The 13579-nt window shown below is 36.8% G+C and overlaps 1 protein-coding gene across 1 annotated transcript in view; it reads left to right on the top strand.

Annotated features, from left to right (window-relative positions):
• IFT88 (intraflagellar transport 88) overlaps nt 1–13579 on the top strand; it is a 223394-nt gene that overhangs the window by 5164 nt on the left and 204651 nt on the right. Inside the window, exons 2-6 of the mRNA XM_007942504.2 lie at nt 2722–2784; nt 9580–9636; nt 10777–10830; nt 11570–11633; nt 12761–12830. Of these exons, the coding sequence (XP_007940695.1) occupies nt 2722–2784; nt 9580–9636; nt 10777–10830; nt 11570–11633; nt 12761–12830 (308 nt within the window). The remainder of the gene's footprint in view (nt 1–2721; nt 2785–9579; nt 9637–10776; nt 10831–11569; nt 11634–12760; nt 12831–13579) is intronic.

A 13579-nucleotide genomic window follows, 5' to 3' on the forward strand; every position in this document is an offset into this window, starting at 1 on the left:
TGGAGAAGGATGTCATGCTTGATTGGGTGGAGGGTCGACGAAAGAGGGGAAGGCCTTCAACGAGATGGATTGACACAGTGGCTGCGATGATGGGCTCAAGTATAGCAGGGATCGTGGAGCTGGCGCAGGATCGGGCAGTGTTTCATTTTGCTGTCCATGGGGTCGCTGTGAGTTGGAAATGACTCGATGGCACCTAACAAGAACAACAACAAACTTCTTAAAAAATATAAACTACAATTTAAGCATTTTCCTAAGCTAGTATAAATTTTGAAAACCATTGAAACACACCCTTTTCCCAATTATAGAAGTAATGTATGCTCATTATTATAAAACAAAATTACCCATAATCTCATCACAGTGTTCTGTCTTTTAACTTATTTGGGATAAGACGCACTGTTGTCGAGTTGGATCTTAATCATAGCTACCCCTCCTTGCATTTCCGAGGCATTATATCTATGGAAGGAGAGTGCCCAACCTTCCTTCCCAGGAGCAGCTGGTGGGTTTGAACTGCCAGCCTTCTGGTTAGCAGTCACATGCCTTAGGCACTACACCACCAGAGCTCCTATTTGGCATTTACTTTTCTGTTTTCTTCTTTGCATTCAGCTACACGATGAGCATTATTCATGGTATTAAAAAATTTAAAAACAAACCAAACCCATTACCATAGAGTCGATTCCAACTCATAGCGACTCCAGAGGACAGAGTAGAACTGCCCCCGTTGGGTTTCCAAGCGTGTAAATCTTTATGGAGCAAATTGCCTCATCTTTCTCCTGCAGAATGGCTGGTGGGTTTGAACTTCCAACTTTTTGATTAGCAGGTGCATTCTTTAGCACTGTGTCCCCAGAGCTCCTTATTAAAAATATGTAATTTTAATGCCTGCATGATACCAAATAGTTGATTAGAACCGTTTTCTCATCATAGAATATTTACTCCCAGTTTTCTGCTGTTGTATATAACATTGTGCATATAATTTTGTATATTTTGAGCAAATATTTTCCTGGATAGATTCCCAGAAGTGCAATTAATAAATCATGAATATGATTATTTTCAAAGCACCAGAGAAATTTCTCAATTCTTCAGTTTTGTCATAATAATGTGACTTCATTATTTAATTTGAAGTAAATATTCACAGTATCTGATGTAAAAGTAAATTTACAGTCAAATTAAAATGGCATTTAGTTTATCCATAGTTTTCTTTGATCCTAATTACAATAATAATCAATTTAGTAGGTATTCATATATTCGGTATATTGTTAATCATATCACAAAGAAGGGAGAGATTATAGAAATTATATTGGTTTGGTGCTTGTAAATGGTGAATTTGTGGACAGTTCTTTTTAGTTTGTCATTTAGTTAAAATTTTTTGAGCTGATTAAATAAAATTTTCTAAGTACTTTGGTAATATTAGTAGACTTCCCTTTGCCAAAAGATCTGCCAAAACAGAAGTATAATTATATGGAGGGATCTAGCTAAAGGTTGCCTTGGCATTATATTTCATATGAAAGTTTCTCAGTTTCTAGACTGGCTGAGAATTGGAGCTTATTTAAATTTATGTAGCTGATGCGAAAGATTATAAAGATTTAAATAAAAAACAAGAATGCTTGTACATACTGAAATCCTGTTTGAAAGTGCATTGTATTGACGTTTTGGTTGTGTAAATGTTTTATTTTGTTTATCTGTATAGTTTTTAGAAGTTACTTGATTAGTTAGTGACTCCATTTTTTAAATGAATTGTTTGTATTTATTTTTAGAAAAATCAGCATGCATCTTTGTGGGAAGCAGGTTAAGGTGTATCAGAAAGGAGGGTGTGAGAATTGAGCATGAGATAGATGAAGGATTAGAAGGAGGGTTTGTGTTGGAGAATAAGTAGTAGGAAATGAAGCTGGTTAGAAGACTGGGGGGAGTACTTTGAGAGAGTATAAAAATGCCATTTATTAAGGAAACCCAAGAGCATTTCTATCCTGTCTTTGATTCATGAAGCTTTCCTCACATTTCCTGAGGGAGAATATTAGCATAGGTCAGAAAAGAGCAAAGCAAAATAGCATCTTATTTTAACTGAGGCTTAGTTTCCAAATGGCAGTGTAGGCTGAACTCTGTAGAGTACTCTCTGCCTGGGTTAGCATTTCATGTGTTTCTCTCTGCCCCCCAGACAAACTCCAAGGCGAATTTCAGACTTTAGCACTTGAGTGTGATGAACAGCCTCATTCACTTGGGCAAAAGGACATGGAACAAGAGAACGTGTTTGCTCTGGTGCTTGTAGAGAATGCCACCTTCTCTGTCCTTCTGTAGCTTTGCTCAGGTGGGGCTGGTAGCCGAGCCCTGGCATAGAGAGGACAGAGCATATGAAAGAGAGAGAAAGATTGAGATCTAGCCATAGCCACTTGGAAGAAGGAAAAAGAAGAAAGGTCATGTCCTTGTGTCCTTGATCTTTTAACTGGGCGTAATGACAGCATCCATTTCAACAGAGGCTCATTAAATGCCCGTAAAACTAACATTATCAGTGCTCCTGTCCCTAGAGGAGGAAGGAGCTTCCCTATCTCAGCTGTGTGGAGGAGTGATGACCGAGGACAACCGAGGACAAGAGTCCTTGAGCCCTTACTCCAATGTGAACAGATGGAGTTAGGTGAAATTATCTAGGGTCTTGAATGGCAAACTGTAGTTTAAACCTTTCTTTTCAATTTCCCCTTCCTGTTGAATGTTACATTTGCCTTTTCATTTCAGGAATTGGAGAATGATACAGCTTTTCAACAAGCTGTGAGAACTAGTCATGGCAGAAGACCTCCAGTAAGTGAATTTTAAAAGTATTTTCAATGAAGGAATTGCTTCATGCTCCTATAAATATGAATACTATTATTTACATAAGGTATTAGAATAGGTTGACCTAAAACGTTCACTGTTAAAAAATTTTTGCCTTTCTGATTCTCTGTGTGTGGTAGAAATATATGTACCAAACATTCGCCAATACAAAAATTTCCATGTTTACAGTTCTGTCACAGTGATTACATTTTTCATGTTGTGACACCATTATCACTATACTTTTCCAAAATATCCCACCACTATTAATATAAACTCAGTACTGCCCCCCCCAAAAAAAATTACTCTGCTTTTTTCCCTCCCTACACCCCTGACAACCATTAATAATCTTTGGTTTCTGCATATTTGCTGATTTTATATAAGTGACATCTTTTTGTGGCTGACTTATTTTGCTCAGCATAATGTTTTTGAGGTCATGCATGTTCTGGCATGCATCAGAACTCCACTTCTTTTTATGGCTGCATAATATTCCATTAGATATACATACCACATTTTGTTTGTCCATTCACCTGCTGATGGATGTTTTGGTTGTTGGCACATTTTGGCTGAAAAGTGCTCTGTGAGCATTGGCGTGCAGGTTTCTGTTTGCGGTGCTGCCTTCCCTTCTTCTAGGTGTATACCTAGGATTGAGATTGCTGAGTTATGTGGTAGTTCTAGTCTTTCTAATTTTTAAAGTTACATAAATACTGCTTCTTCAAAACAAACAGAAGAAAAAAAAAAAAAAGAAAAGAAACCCAAATGCACTGCCATAGAGTTGGATCTGACTCATAGCGACCCCTCCTTGGGTTTCTGAGGCAGTATCACTACTGAAGTAGATTGCCCAACCTTCCTTCCAAGGAGTGGCTGGTGGGTTTGAACCACCAGCCTTCTGGTTAGCAGTCAAATACCTTAGACACTACGTCACCAGAACTCCTTTCTTCAAAACATTGGGACTTAATTTATAAATTACTCTTCCTTTGGATTAATGACCCTCCATTAATTAATATTCCACTAGTACATAAATTACTAGAGTCAGTTTTTCAGTGCTACTAATAGAAATATTGTATAAGTCATGCAAAACTTAGCTGCCTCCCTTCTTCAGTGTGTGAAATCTTCCTTCCAAGCTTTTGTAGTTGAAAATAAGCAAGGTAATACACTAAGTAAAATCATTAAGTATGGAAAGTTCTATCCCTAATATTCTGTGCCTATAAACAAACAAACAAACTCACTGCTATCAAGTTGATTCTGACTCATAGTGACCACCAGTGGGTTTCTGAGGTGGTAAAATTTTTTTTTTCTTTTGTTGTGACTTGGGTGAAAACTTACAGAGGAAATTCACTTTCCATACAACAGTTCACATACACTTTGTCTCATGACATTGACTATAATTTACCCCAATGCAACAGCTCCCCTTCCACTTCCTCCTGGTAGTTACCTCTTCCTTGTGTCCATCCCTCCATGCATTCCTGTCCCCTGAGGTGTCTCCCTGTGTATAAACAGCCCTTCTTTCTCCCATGATTTATCTCTCCAAGGAGTGCATATACCTCAGGTAAATGTTCAACTCATATGCCTGTCTTTTGTTTGGCTGAAAGCCACAGGTGTGGGCTCAATTCTAGACCTGAAGGACAGCTAGGGGCCATAGTCTCAGTGGTTCCACCAGGCTCTGTCAGACCAGCAAACCTGGTTCCCCCCTTCTTCCCACAAATGATTTTGAATTTTGTTCCACATTGTTCTCTCCTACATAGATCCCCCTCTGAGTGGTTGACAGTGGTAGCTGGGCACCATCTATTTCTTCTGGTCTCAGTAGTATAAGGCTGCAGATTGCATGGTGTACCAGTTGCGTGGACTAATTGTTTCCATGAATCTTTGGTTTTCTTCATTCTTCTTTGCTCTGGATGAGGAGAGACTCATCATTGCATCTAGATGGCAGCTTTCAAGCATTTAAGATCCCAGTTGCTACTCACCAAAGTAGAAGGTGGAACAATGTTTTGTGTAGTATGTTATGCCAATTGAGCTTGATGTCCCCTGCAACTATGGTCCCGACCCACTGGTTCAACTACTAAGTCACTCTGGGTAGCTGGCTGTGACCAAGAAGTGACTACAACCTTGTCCCTTGTCAGCTCTACTAGAGACCTGGAAATTCTTACAGGTCATACAAATACACTTATAGGATCATTGTCTGCCAACACAATACATGGTCTTGATTACACTCCCCATTTCATAGACATACCTAATATTCAGCCTGTCCATCCATATATCCATGTTTGCCTTCACTGACAACACAGTACTGTATGTGCAGAAGGGTTCATCTTTGTGGTCTGTATGAGGTGGTAAATTTTTATGGAAGTTGATTGCCCCATCTTCCTTCCATGGAGCAGATGGTGGGTTTGAACCACCAGCCTTCTGGCTAGCGGTCAAATGCCTTAGGCACTGCACTACGAGAGCACCTTAATGTTCTAATATTCTAATGTCCTAATATTCCTTTTTTAAAAATTTCAGCTACTGCTCATCACCCACTCGGGTTCTTAATGAGGACAGTAACGACCCCCAGGGGACGTTTGGCAATGCCAAGATATTTTTGGTTGTCACAACTTTCATGGGTGCTGTTGCTATCTATTGGGTAGAGGCCAGGGATGCTGCTGAACATCCTACAGTGCACAGACCAACAGCTCCCTAAACAAAGAATTATTCAGCCCCAAACGTCAGTAGTACTGAGATTGAGAAACCCTGATATATATGATAACTCCTCCTGTTTAGATGAAGTATTTTCTTGCTTTCATCATCCCTCACTTTTTCTCTGTCTTCTGCTCTTCCCTGCCACATGTGTATTTTTATTAAAAAATAATTGGTCATTGAGCATTATTCACAGTAGCCAAAAGGTAGAAACAACCCAAGTGTCCATCAACAGATGAATGGATAAACAAAATGTGGCATATGCATATAAGAAGTATTATGCAATCATAAAAAGAAATTATTAAAAATTATTGAAATGACAAATTTTATGTTATATATAGTCTATTACAGTAAAATATGTTTTTTAAAAATAAATGATTAGTAATAAATCACTTAAAATGTGATTAGTAGTAAATCCCTTAAAATGGAAAGGATATTCTACCTGTCACTTAACATTTGCTGAGTAGCTTGCCCGTCACACTTAGTGTAGATGAATTTCATGTGGTTCCACAGCCTGTATTGTAATATTAAGGTTACCTTAATTATAGGAAGAAAAACCATAGGATAGGCTCTGAATTCTTTTACTAGGCTAGATTTTGAAGATGCAGACTGTCTTACTCATTGTTCTTTCCCTACTATCGGTGATCCCTAAGTCATATTGAATGGCTTAGTAAATAAGGGACTTTGTCTTCAATTAAGCGAGCTTACAATCTCAGGAAGGAAGATAAAATGACACAGATAGTACAAGGCATAGTGTACTAAGTGTTGCCAAGAAGAGTCTCAATTGCTATAGAACCACAAAAAGAGGTTATTTACCACCAATTAAAGGTCCCCGGGTGGTACAGATGGTTAAGCACTAGATTACTAGCTGAAAGGTTGGCAGTTCAAACACACACTCAGAGGTGCCTTGGAAGACAGGCCTGGTGATCTACTTCTAGAAGGTTACAGCCTTGAAAACTCTCTGGAGCAGTTCGACACTGTCACAACTGTAAGTTGGAATCACCTCAACAGCACCTCACAACAACATAGCTTAAGAGATGTTTTAAAAAAACAAAGACAAAACCAGAATTTAGTCACAGCAGTTAAAAAGAATAATGCTCTCATTCCTTTAGTCTCTTCTCATAGAAGAAGTTACTGAAGACCCATATTACTGTTCAGCTTTTTTCTAAGAGCTGGAGACAGTCTTATCAAGCATGAGTTTTCTCTGCAACATGTAAAAAATTAAAATATCCTGCTATAATATGGCCACGGAGCCCTGGTGCCATAGTTTGTAAAGTGCTCGGCTGCTAAGCGAAAGGTCAGTGGTTCGAACCCACCAACCACTCCACAGGAGTAAGAATGTGGCAGTCTGCTTCTGTAAAGATTTCAGTCTTAGAAACCCTATGGCCAGTTTTACTCTGTCTTGTAGGGTCTCTGTGAGTTGTAAATGGACTCAACAGCAATCAGTTTGGTATAATGTGGCAAAGAACCAAAGATTAAAGTTCACTTAACAATTTATACGTTAACACCTCTAATTACGGCATCTTCTTTCTTACAAAACTAATGTGTGTGTTTTTTCTATACTTCCCCTCTAATGATATTTTCATTATCATTCAATTCAAAATATTTTTTAATTTCCATCTTGATTTCTTCTTTGATCTGTGAGTTATTTAGAAGTATACTTAATTTCCAAGCGTATTAAACTTTTCTAGTTATCTTTGTTTTACTCATTTCTAGCTTATTCTTCTGTAGTCAAGAAACAAAATCTGTATAATATAAAGTCTTTGAAATTTGTTAATCTTCCAAGTGCATTGGAGAAGAATGTACGTTCCACAGTTGGTGGTACGTGCTGTTCTTTGTCCATTAGGTCATGTTTGTTAATTGTTTTGTTCAAATGTTCTATATTTTTACTGATTTTTTTTAGTCTACTGGTTCTGTTATAATTGAGGGAGGTGTGATCAGATCTACCATTGTGATTATGGACTTGTCTATTTTATTTTTAGGTTTTTGCCTCATGTATTTTAAGTAAACAATCTTAGAATTATTACATTTTCCTGTTAAATTGAGCTTCTTATGGTTACGAAATGTCTTTCTGTTTCTATAGTATTTTTTGTCTATTTCATTTGAAATTAGTAGTATAGCTACACAAGCTTTCTATTGTTTGTATAGTGTGTCTTCCTCCTTTATTTACTTTCAGCCTTTCAATATTCACGTATATACGTATATTTTCATATTCATATGTTAGTATGTGTCGCTGACAGCATGGTAACTGAGTTCTGCTTTTTTAATGCAGTCCAACAGTCTTACTGTTTTAGTGAAGTATATGGTAGTCCATTTACATTTAATGAAATTACTGATTTGGTTTAAATTCACCACCTTATTATTTGCTTTTTACTGCCTTTTTAATGTTTCATTTTCTCTCCTTTCTTGCCTTCTTTTGCTTGATTGTTTCTGTTATTCCATATCTCTGCTTTATTATCTTGATAGTTTATATTCTTTAATTATGCATTCAGTGTTTCCCTAGAGATTACACGTCTAACATAAATGAGTATTTTTACCACTTTGTGGACAGTGCAAGAATTTTAGATTATTTTCAGCAGTTTTTCAGTTCTGGAACTTCCATTTATCCTTTTTTTACTGTTTACATTTCTTTACTGAATTTGAGCATATTAAGCATATCGTTAATATTAATTTAACACTTACGTTAAAGTTGTTGTCTGATATTTTCCTTCCGAGGAGTGGTTGGTGGATTTGAACCGCCAGCCTTCTGGTTAGCAGTCAAAGCCTTAGGCACTATGCTACCAGAGCTCCTTTTTAAGTCTTAGGGTGTAGCTTTTTGCAATGCCAGTCTTGTGCCCAGATAATTACCAAGGCTGCCTCTTTGGCACGCCCTGAACTCCAATTTTTGTCTCTTGATACCTTTCACTCTGCCAGAGGCTACTCTCAGTTTCTCAGCCATGTCTTTGGAATGAACAAATGCCCCATAAGAAAAGTGGCCCAAATGGTAGCTCACTTTCTTCCTCATCTCAAGAACTTATAGTTCTTTACTGCCTTGAAGACTCTCTAATATATTCAAACTGATTTTGTCCCACTTTTATTAGTTGTTCTTACTGGCACGTAGAACTTCACCACTGTGGATCTTTTTTTTTTTTTTTTTAATTTTATTTGGATTTGGGTGAAGATTTACAGAGTAAATTCACTTTTCATACAGCAGTTCACATATACTTTGTCTCATGTCATTGACCAAAATTTACAATGCAACAGCTCCCCTTCTACTTCCTCCCCATAGTTACCTCCTCCCAGTGTCCATCCCTTCATACTCTTCTGCACCCTGAGCTATCTCCCTGTGCATAAGCAGCCCTTCCTTCTCCCATGATTGTTCTCTCCAGGGCGTGTGTCTACTTGAGGTAAATGTTTAACTCACATGCCTGTACTTTGTTTGGCTGGAAAACACTGTGGATCTTTAATCAAGTATTTGAGACAACTATACCTAACAACTATCATGGTTAAGACACTTTGATGTACTTAACCTGATTTGATTTCAACTATAATTTTATGATCAGAACATTGTGTATCTTTATTTCGAAGATGAGACCATTGAGGTTCAAACCGAATTAAATAATTACAACTAGTAGAGGGAGAGCTGAGGTTCAAGCCTAGGTTCTCTGACTTCAGATCCTGTTTATTGTTTGGCTCAGTAGTAATAAGCATGCAATACATGTTTAATGAGTTAACTGATAGATAGGAACATGAACATGAATCTTTATTATTGGCACCTTAGGTCATTTTAAAGCTCCTTTCTCCTTTGGTGGCATAGTGGGTAAGGTATTTGGCTGCTAACCAGAAGGTTGGCAGTTCAAACCCACCAGCTGCTCCATTGGAGAAAGAGGAAGCAATCTACTTCCATAAAGATTTATAGCCTTGGAAACCCAATGCGGGTCGCTGTGAGTCAGAATCGACTTGATGGCAGTGAGTTTGGTTTTTGGATTTCTCCTTCAAAGTGAGTTCCAGAGTGAGTTTCTTTCTCAGTGTTTAAAATACCTGAACTTCCTTATTGATGACTCTGTATTTTCCAATTTTCTATTATATAGCTTTATCTGAATTTTATTAACTATGTTTTTTTCCTCTCCCAAGATAACTGCTAAAATACCAAGCACAGCAATTACTAGACCTATAGCTACTGGATATGGGGTAGGTTTTCTTAAGCTGAAAATATCAAGATGATTTTTCCCATACATAACATCACTTTAGGCAAGGCTAAGTAATTTTGTTTGTCTGGGCTGTCTTTCAGTCCATGAACTTGATGGACTATTATGAACATAGAAAAAGTCTAACTTGATTAAAAATATACTGCATTCTAGTAATTTTGATTTGTAAATAGAAAAGATTTTAAACCTTTCTCTGTAAACCTTGTGTTTGTTTAAATGATTTCTTTTCACATTCTGCATACTGTAATTATGTGTCATGTGTATTTTGTTTATACATTTCGTGTAAAGTTGTTGTTAGATGTTGTATAAATGTAATAGTGCTTAAATTGTAAAATAAAAAATACCAATTAATAAATAAAAAGTAAAATTTAGGAAATGTGTTTCAGAAGCATATATTTGGATCTTATATTAGAGATCTTTGCAGGAAAGGTGCTACATAAAACTCCATAAAAGTAATCAGCTTTCTATTCTTGCTCAGATTACCTACAATTTGGATATTTTCATTTACATGAAGTAATAGAGGAAATGGAGAAAAATGGAAGGATGAGATGTGATAGCATTTCCTAATCCTTATGATAATATTTTCTTAGGGCCAGAAAAATGACTTCAGAACCTGCAGGGCCAGGGCACTTGCTGTCATAATATGCCTTTATATGAGCAAAGAAAGTAGCTTTGAATATAATACCATTGTGTGTTAGGTGAAATATACTTCTGTTAACCAGTTTGAACAAGTTATAAATTGGATTATTTGGTGGTGTTTTAGAGCAGGGGTCAGCAAACTTTTTCTGTGAAGGACCATCTATTTCAGGCTTTGCAGGTTATTTGGTCTGTGGTACAACTACTAAAGCCTACATTTGCAGTGTGAAAGCAGCCATAGACAATGTGTAAAGAAATGGGACAGGGCTATATTCCAGTAAAACTTTATTCTCAAAGCCTACGGCTTCTAGTTTCTTGACCCCTGTTTTAGAAGTTTATTGTTTTATCATCTGGTGACAAATGGAAAGTATATTTAAATTTGCTCCCCAAAAGAATAGTAATGTTATGAATAACAACTTGTAATATTTGGTTTGTAAACTGAAAGAGAAATATTTTTAGGACTCATTTTAACTTCTCTCTTTACTAGTCCAAGATATCCCTGACATCATCAATGGGAAGACCAATGACAGGAACTATTCAGGTATCTGTAGTGTGATTGTTCATTTTGTGCCTTTGTTGTGACTTGGAGTAGTAGTATTAAAGTCTTTTTCCCTTTACTATAAATATGCTTTAAAACGTTAAAGAAAATATTACTTATATAGTGACCTTAATTCTTTAAGTTGTGGGCTAAAGGTTGGGCTGTTTTAAATCTTTGGATGTAAGGCCTGTTTACTCAGCCTCAAAATGAAATTTCATGGGGAGTGGGGCTAGGACCGAGTACTTGTGTGAAATTACCAGGGCTCCATTTTTCTGATGCTGCCATTTACAACAATTTTTGTGCTTTCTCTCATTAGCATCCAGGAAACCAGCAAGAAATAGGGATTTAGCCAACTAATAAACTAACCCTTTTTTTTAGGGGAGAGAGCCCAGACGATCAAGAATTTGAAATTTTATAGGTGGAAGAGAAAGTAAAGGCAGGATTGATACATGAGGAGGCAGAAGTAAGAATCATGCAGGTCCAAACGAAAACCAAACCCACTGCCATTGAGTCAATTCCAACTCATAGTGACCCTCACTGGGTCTTTATGGAAGTTGATGCCCAGTCTCGCTTCCACGGAGTCACTGGTGGGTTTGAGCTACCAGAGCTCTTTAATTAGGCTGTGATTGAAAATCAGTTTTAGAAATTAGAGCCATCTTAGGGTATGTGTCATGTCCAAAACTGTAAGTAGGAATGAGATCGTATTTAGGAATAACTGTTAAACGATTCTCATCTTTTTAAGGATGGAGTTACTAGACCTATGACAGCAGTAAGAGCAGCTGGTTTTACCAAAGCAGCTTTAAGAGGTTTGTTTTACTATCTTTACTAGTACTTTTTTTTTTCTTTCAGATCTTTTATTTACTGTTTGTGTGTATATAAATATTATTACGATTTAGTATCAAGCCTAGATGTTATTGATTGTAAGATGCACTATTATTCTGAGTACCAATAAGAAAGGAAAGGGGTGATAAAAACGTTCTACATACTAATTGGGCTGGCAGTTACCATATTTTTTTTGCAAATAACACATGCCTTCAAAAATACATTTGTTTGCCAACCTTTCCCTCCCACCTGGGAGGTATTTTTGTAAACAGTCTATGCTAAATTTTTATAGCAGCATGTAATAAGAAATTGGCATAGCAGCACTTAGGAAAATATCGCCTGAGGGGAGGGAATGGTTGGCAAACAAACATATTTTTGTTATTTGTGAAAAAATAGGGTACACCTATGTGTAATTTGTAAAAATGTATTGAACTGTGCAAATAAAGTTAGTGCATTTTATATGAGTTATGTTGTCGTTGGTATATGCTGTGGAGTCGGACCCAACTCATAGCGACCCTCCTTGGGTTCCCAGGTGGTATCACTACGGAAATAGATTGCCCGACTTTCCTTTTGAGATATGAGTTATAGCCCCATTGAAAAAATATGGATGAAAATAATATTTAATACATAAGTTAAATAATAAATTATAAAATTAAATGATTATGACAAAAATTAGTATTTATTATAGCACTAAGAAAAACTAAAAAGCCAATATTTAGCTATTACTCAGGTGATTGATAATTTAGAGTTTATGATACTACTACTATATTGTAGGAAGCTCTGGTGGCATAGTGCCTAAGGCATTTGACTACTAACCAGAAGGCTGGCAGTTCAAACCCACCAGAAAATAAATGCTGAGCTAGTGTCTGTTTTGTTTTTACACATTGATATACAAGTTTTATTTAGATAGTCTTATATATGTTAAAAGTCTTACCAATTTTCTGATATCCAGGATGTTTATGTAGTTATAATAAATGTTGTATCCATTTAGTAAATTGATTTAAACCATTTAATGAATAGGTAAATTAAGTAATCTATACAAGTATTCTTATTTTCATATTATGTTCAATTATGCTGGATTGCAAATGTGAACTCTTGCATTGTGTCTCAGGCTCTACATTTGACCCCCTTGGTCAGTCAAGGGGCCCTGCACCTCCTTTGGAAGCCAAAAATGAAGATAGGTATGCAAGTTGTTATGCCAGCATTTTGCTGTTGCTATACATTTTAATTTTTATTTTCCAAATACAAGCATCTTAAGTGGTTAAAAAGTTTGTGTCAGCAAGAAAACATTATCCCTAGTTCTTGTAACTAGAAATAGACTCAATTCTAAGAAGAATGTGTGTTCTGAGCAATTCTGTTGTAATGTTACAGCCACTCCTTACTTATCAACATGGTTGGGTTCCAAAAACGAGGTCGTTAATGCAAAAATAGAAGATGACCACATCAGATCACAAAATGGAGATGACAATATCATTATATTACTGCCACGTTGCATCTTTATATAACTGCCAAATTATATCATTACATAACTGCCCAACTTGGCTGCCATGGCCCAACCAAGTTGACACATAACCTTAACCTTCACAGCTGGTGTTACTCTTACTCTGCATCTCGGTGTTCATTACTGCCAGACATATGTCATTAATATTTGGATGGTAGATTTTTTGCTATTGTCATAAGTGTGAAATGTCAGATAACAAAGATAGTTGATAAGTGAGGAGTAGGTATATTGGATTTGAAAATGTGGTTTAATTTTTATTATGCCAATATTGATTCACTTGAAGGCCATGTGGAGTTATAAATGTAGTTGTTGTTGTTGTTAAGTGCCATCGAGTCATTTCCAACTCATAGCGACCCCATGCACAGCAGAACGAAACACTGCCCGATCCCGCGCCAGCCCCACAATCCCTGCTATACTTGAGCCCATCAT

This window comes from Orycteropus afer, unplaced genomic scaffold (assembly GCF_000298275.1).
Source record: "Orycteropus afer afer isolate SDZICR_OR568_19922 unplaced genomic scaffold, OryAfe1.0 scaffold00092, whole genome shotgun sequence".
Taxonomy (NCBI): Eukaryota; Metazoa; Chordata; class Mammalia; order Tubulidentata; family Orycteropodidae; genus Orycteropus; species Orycteropus afer.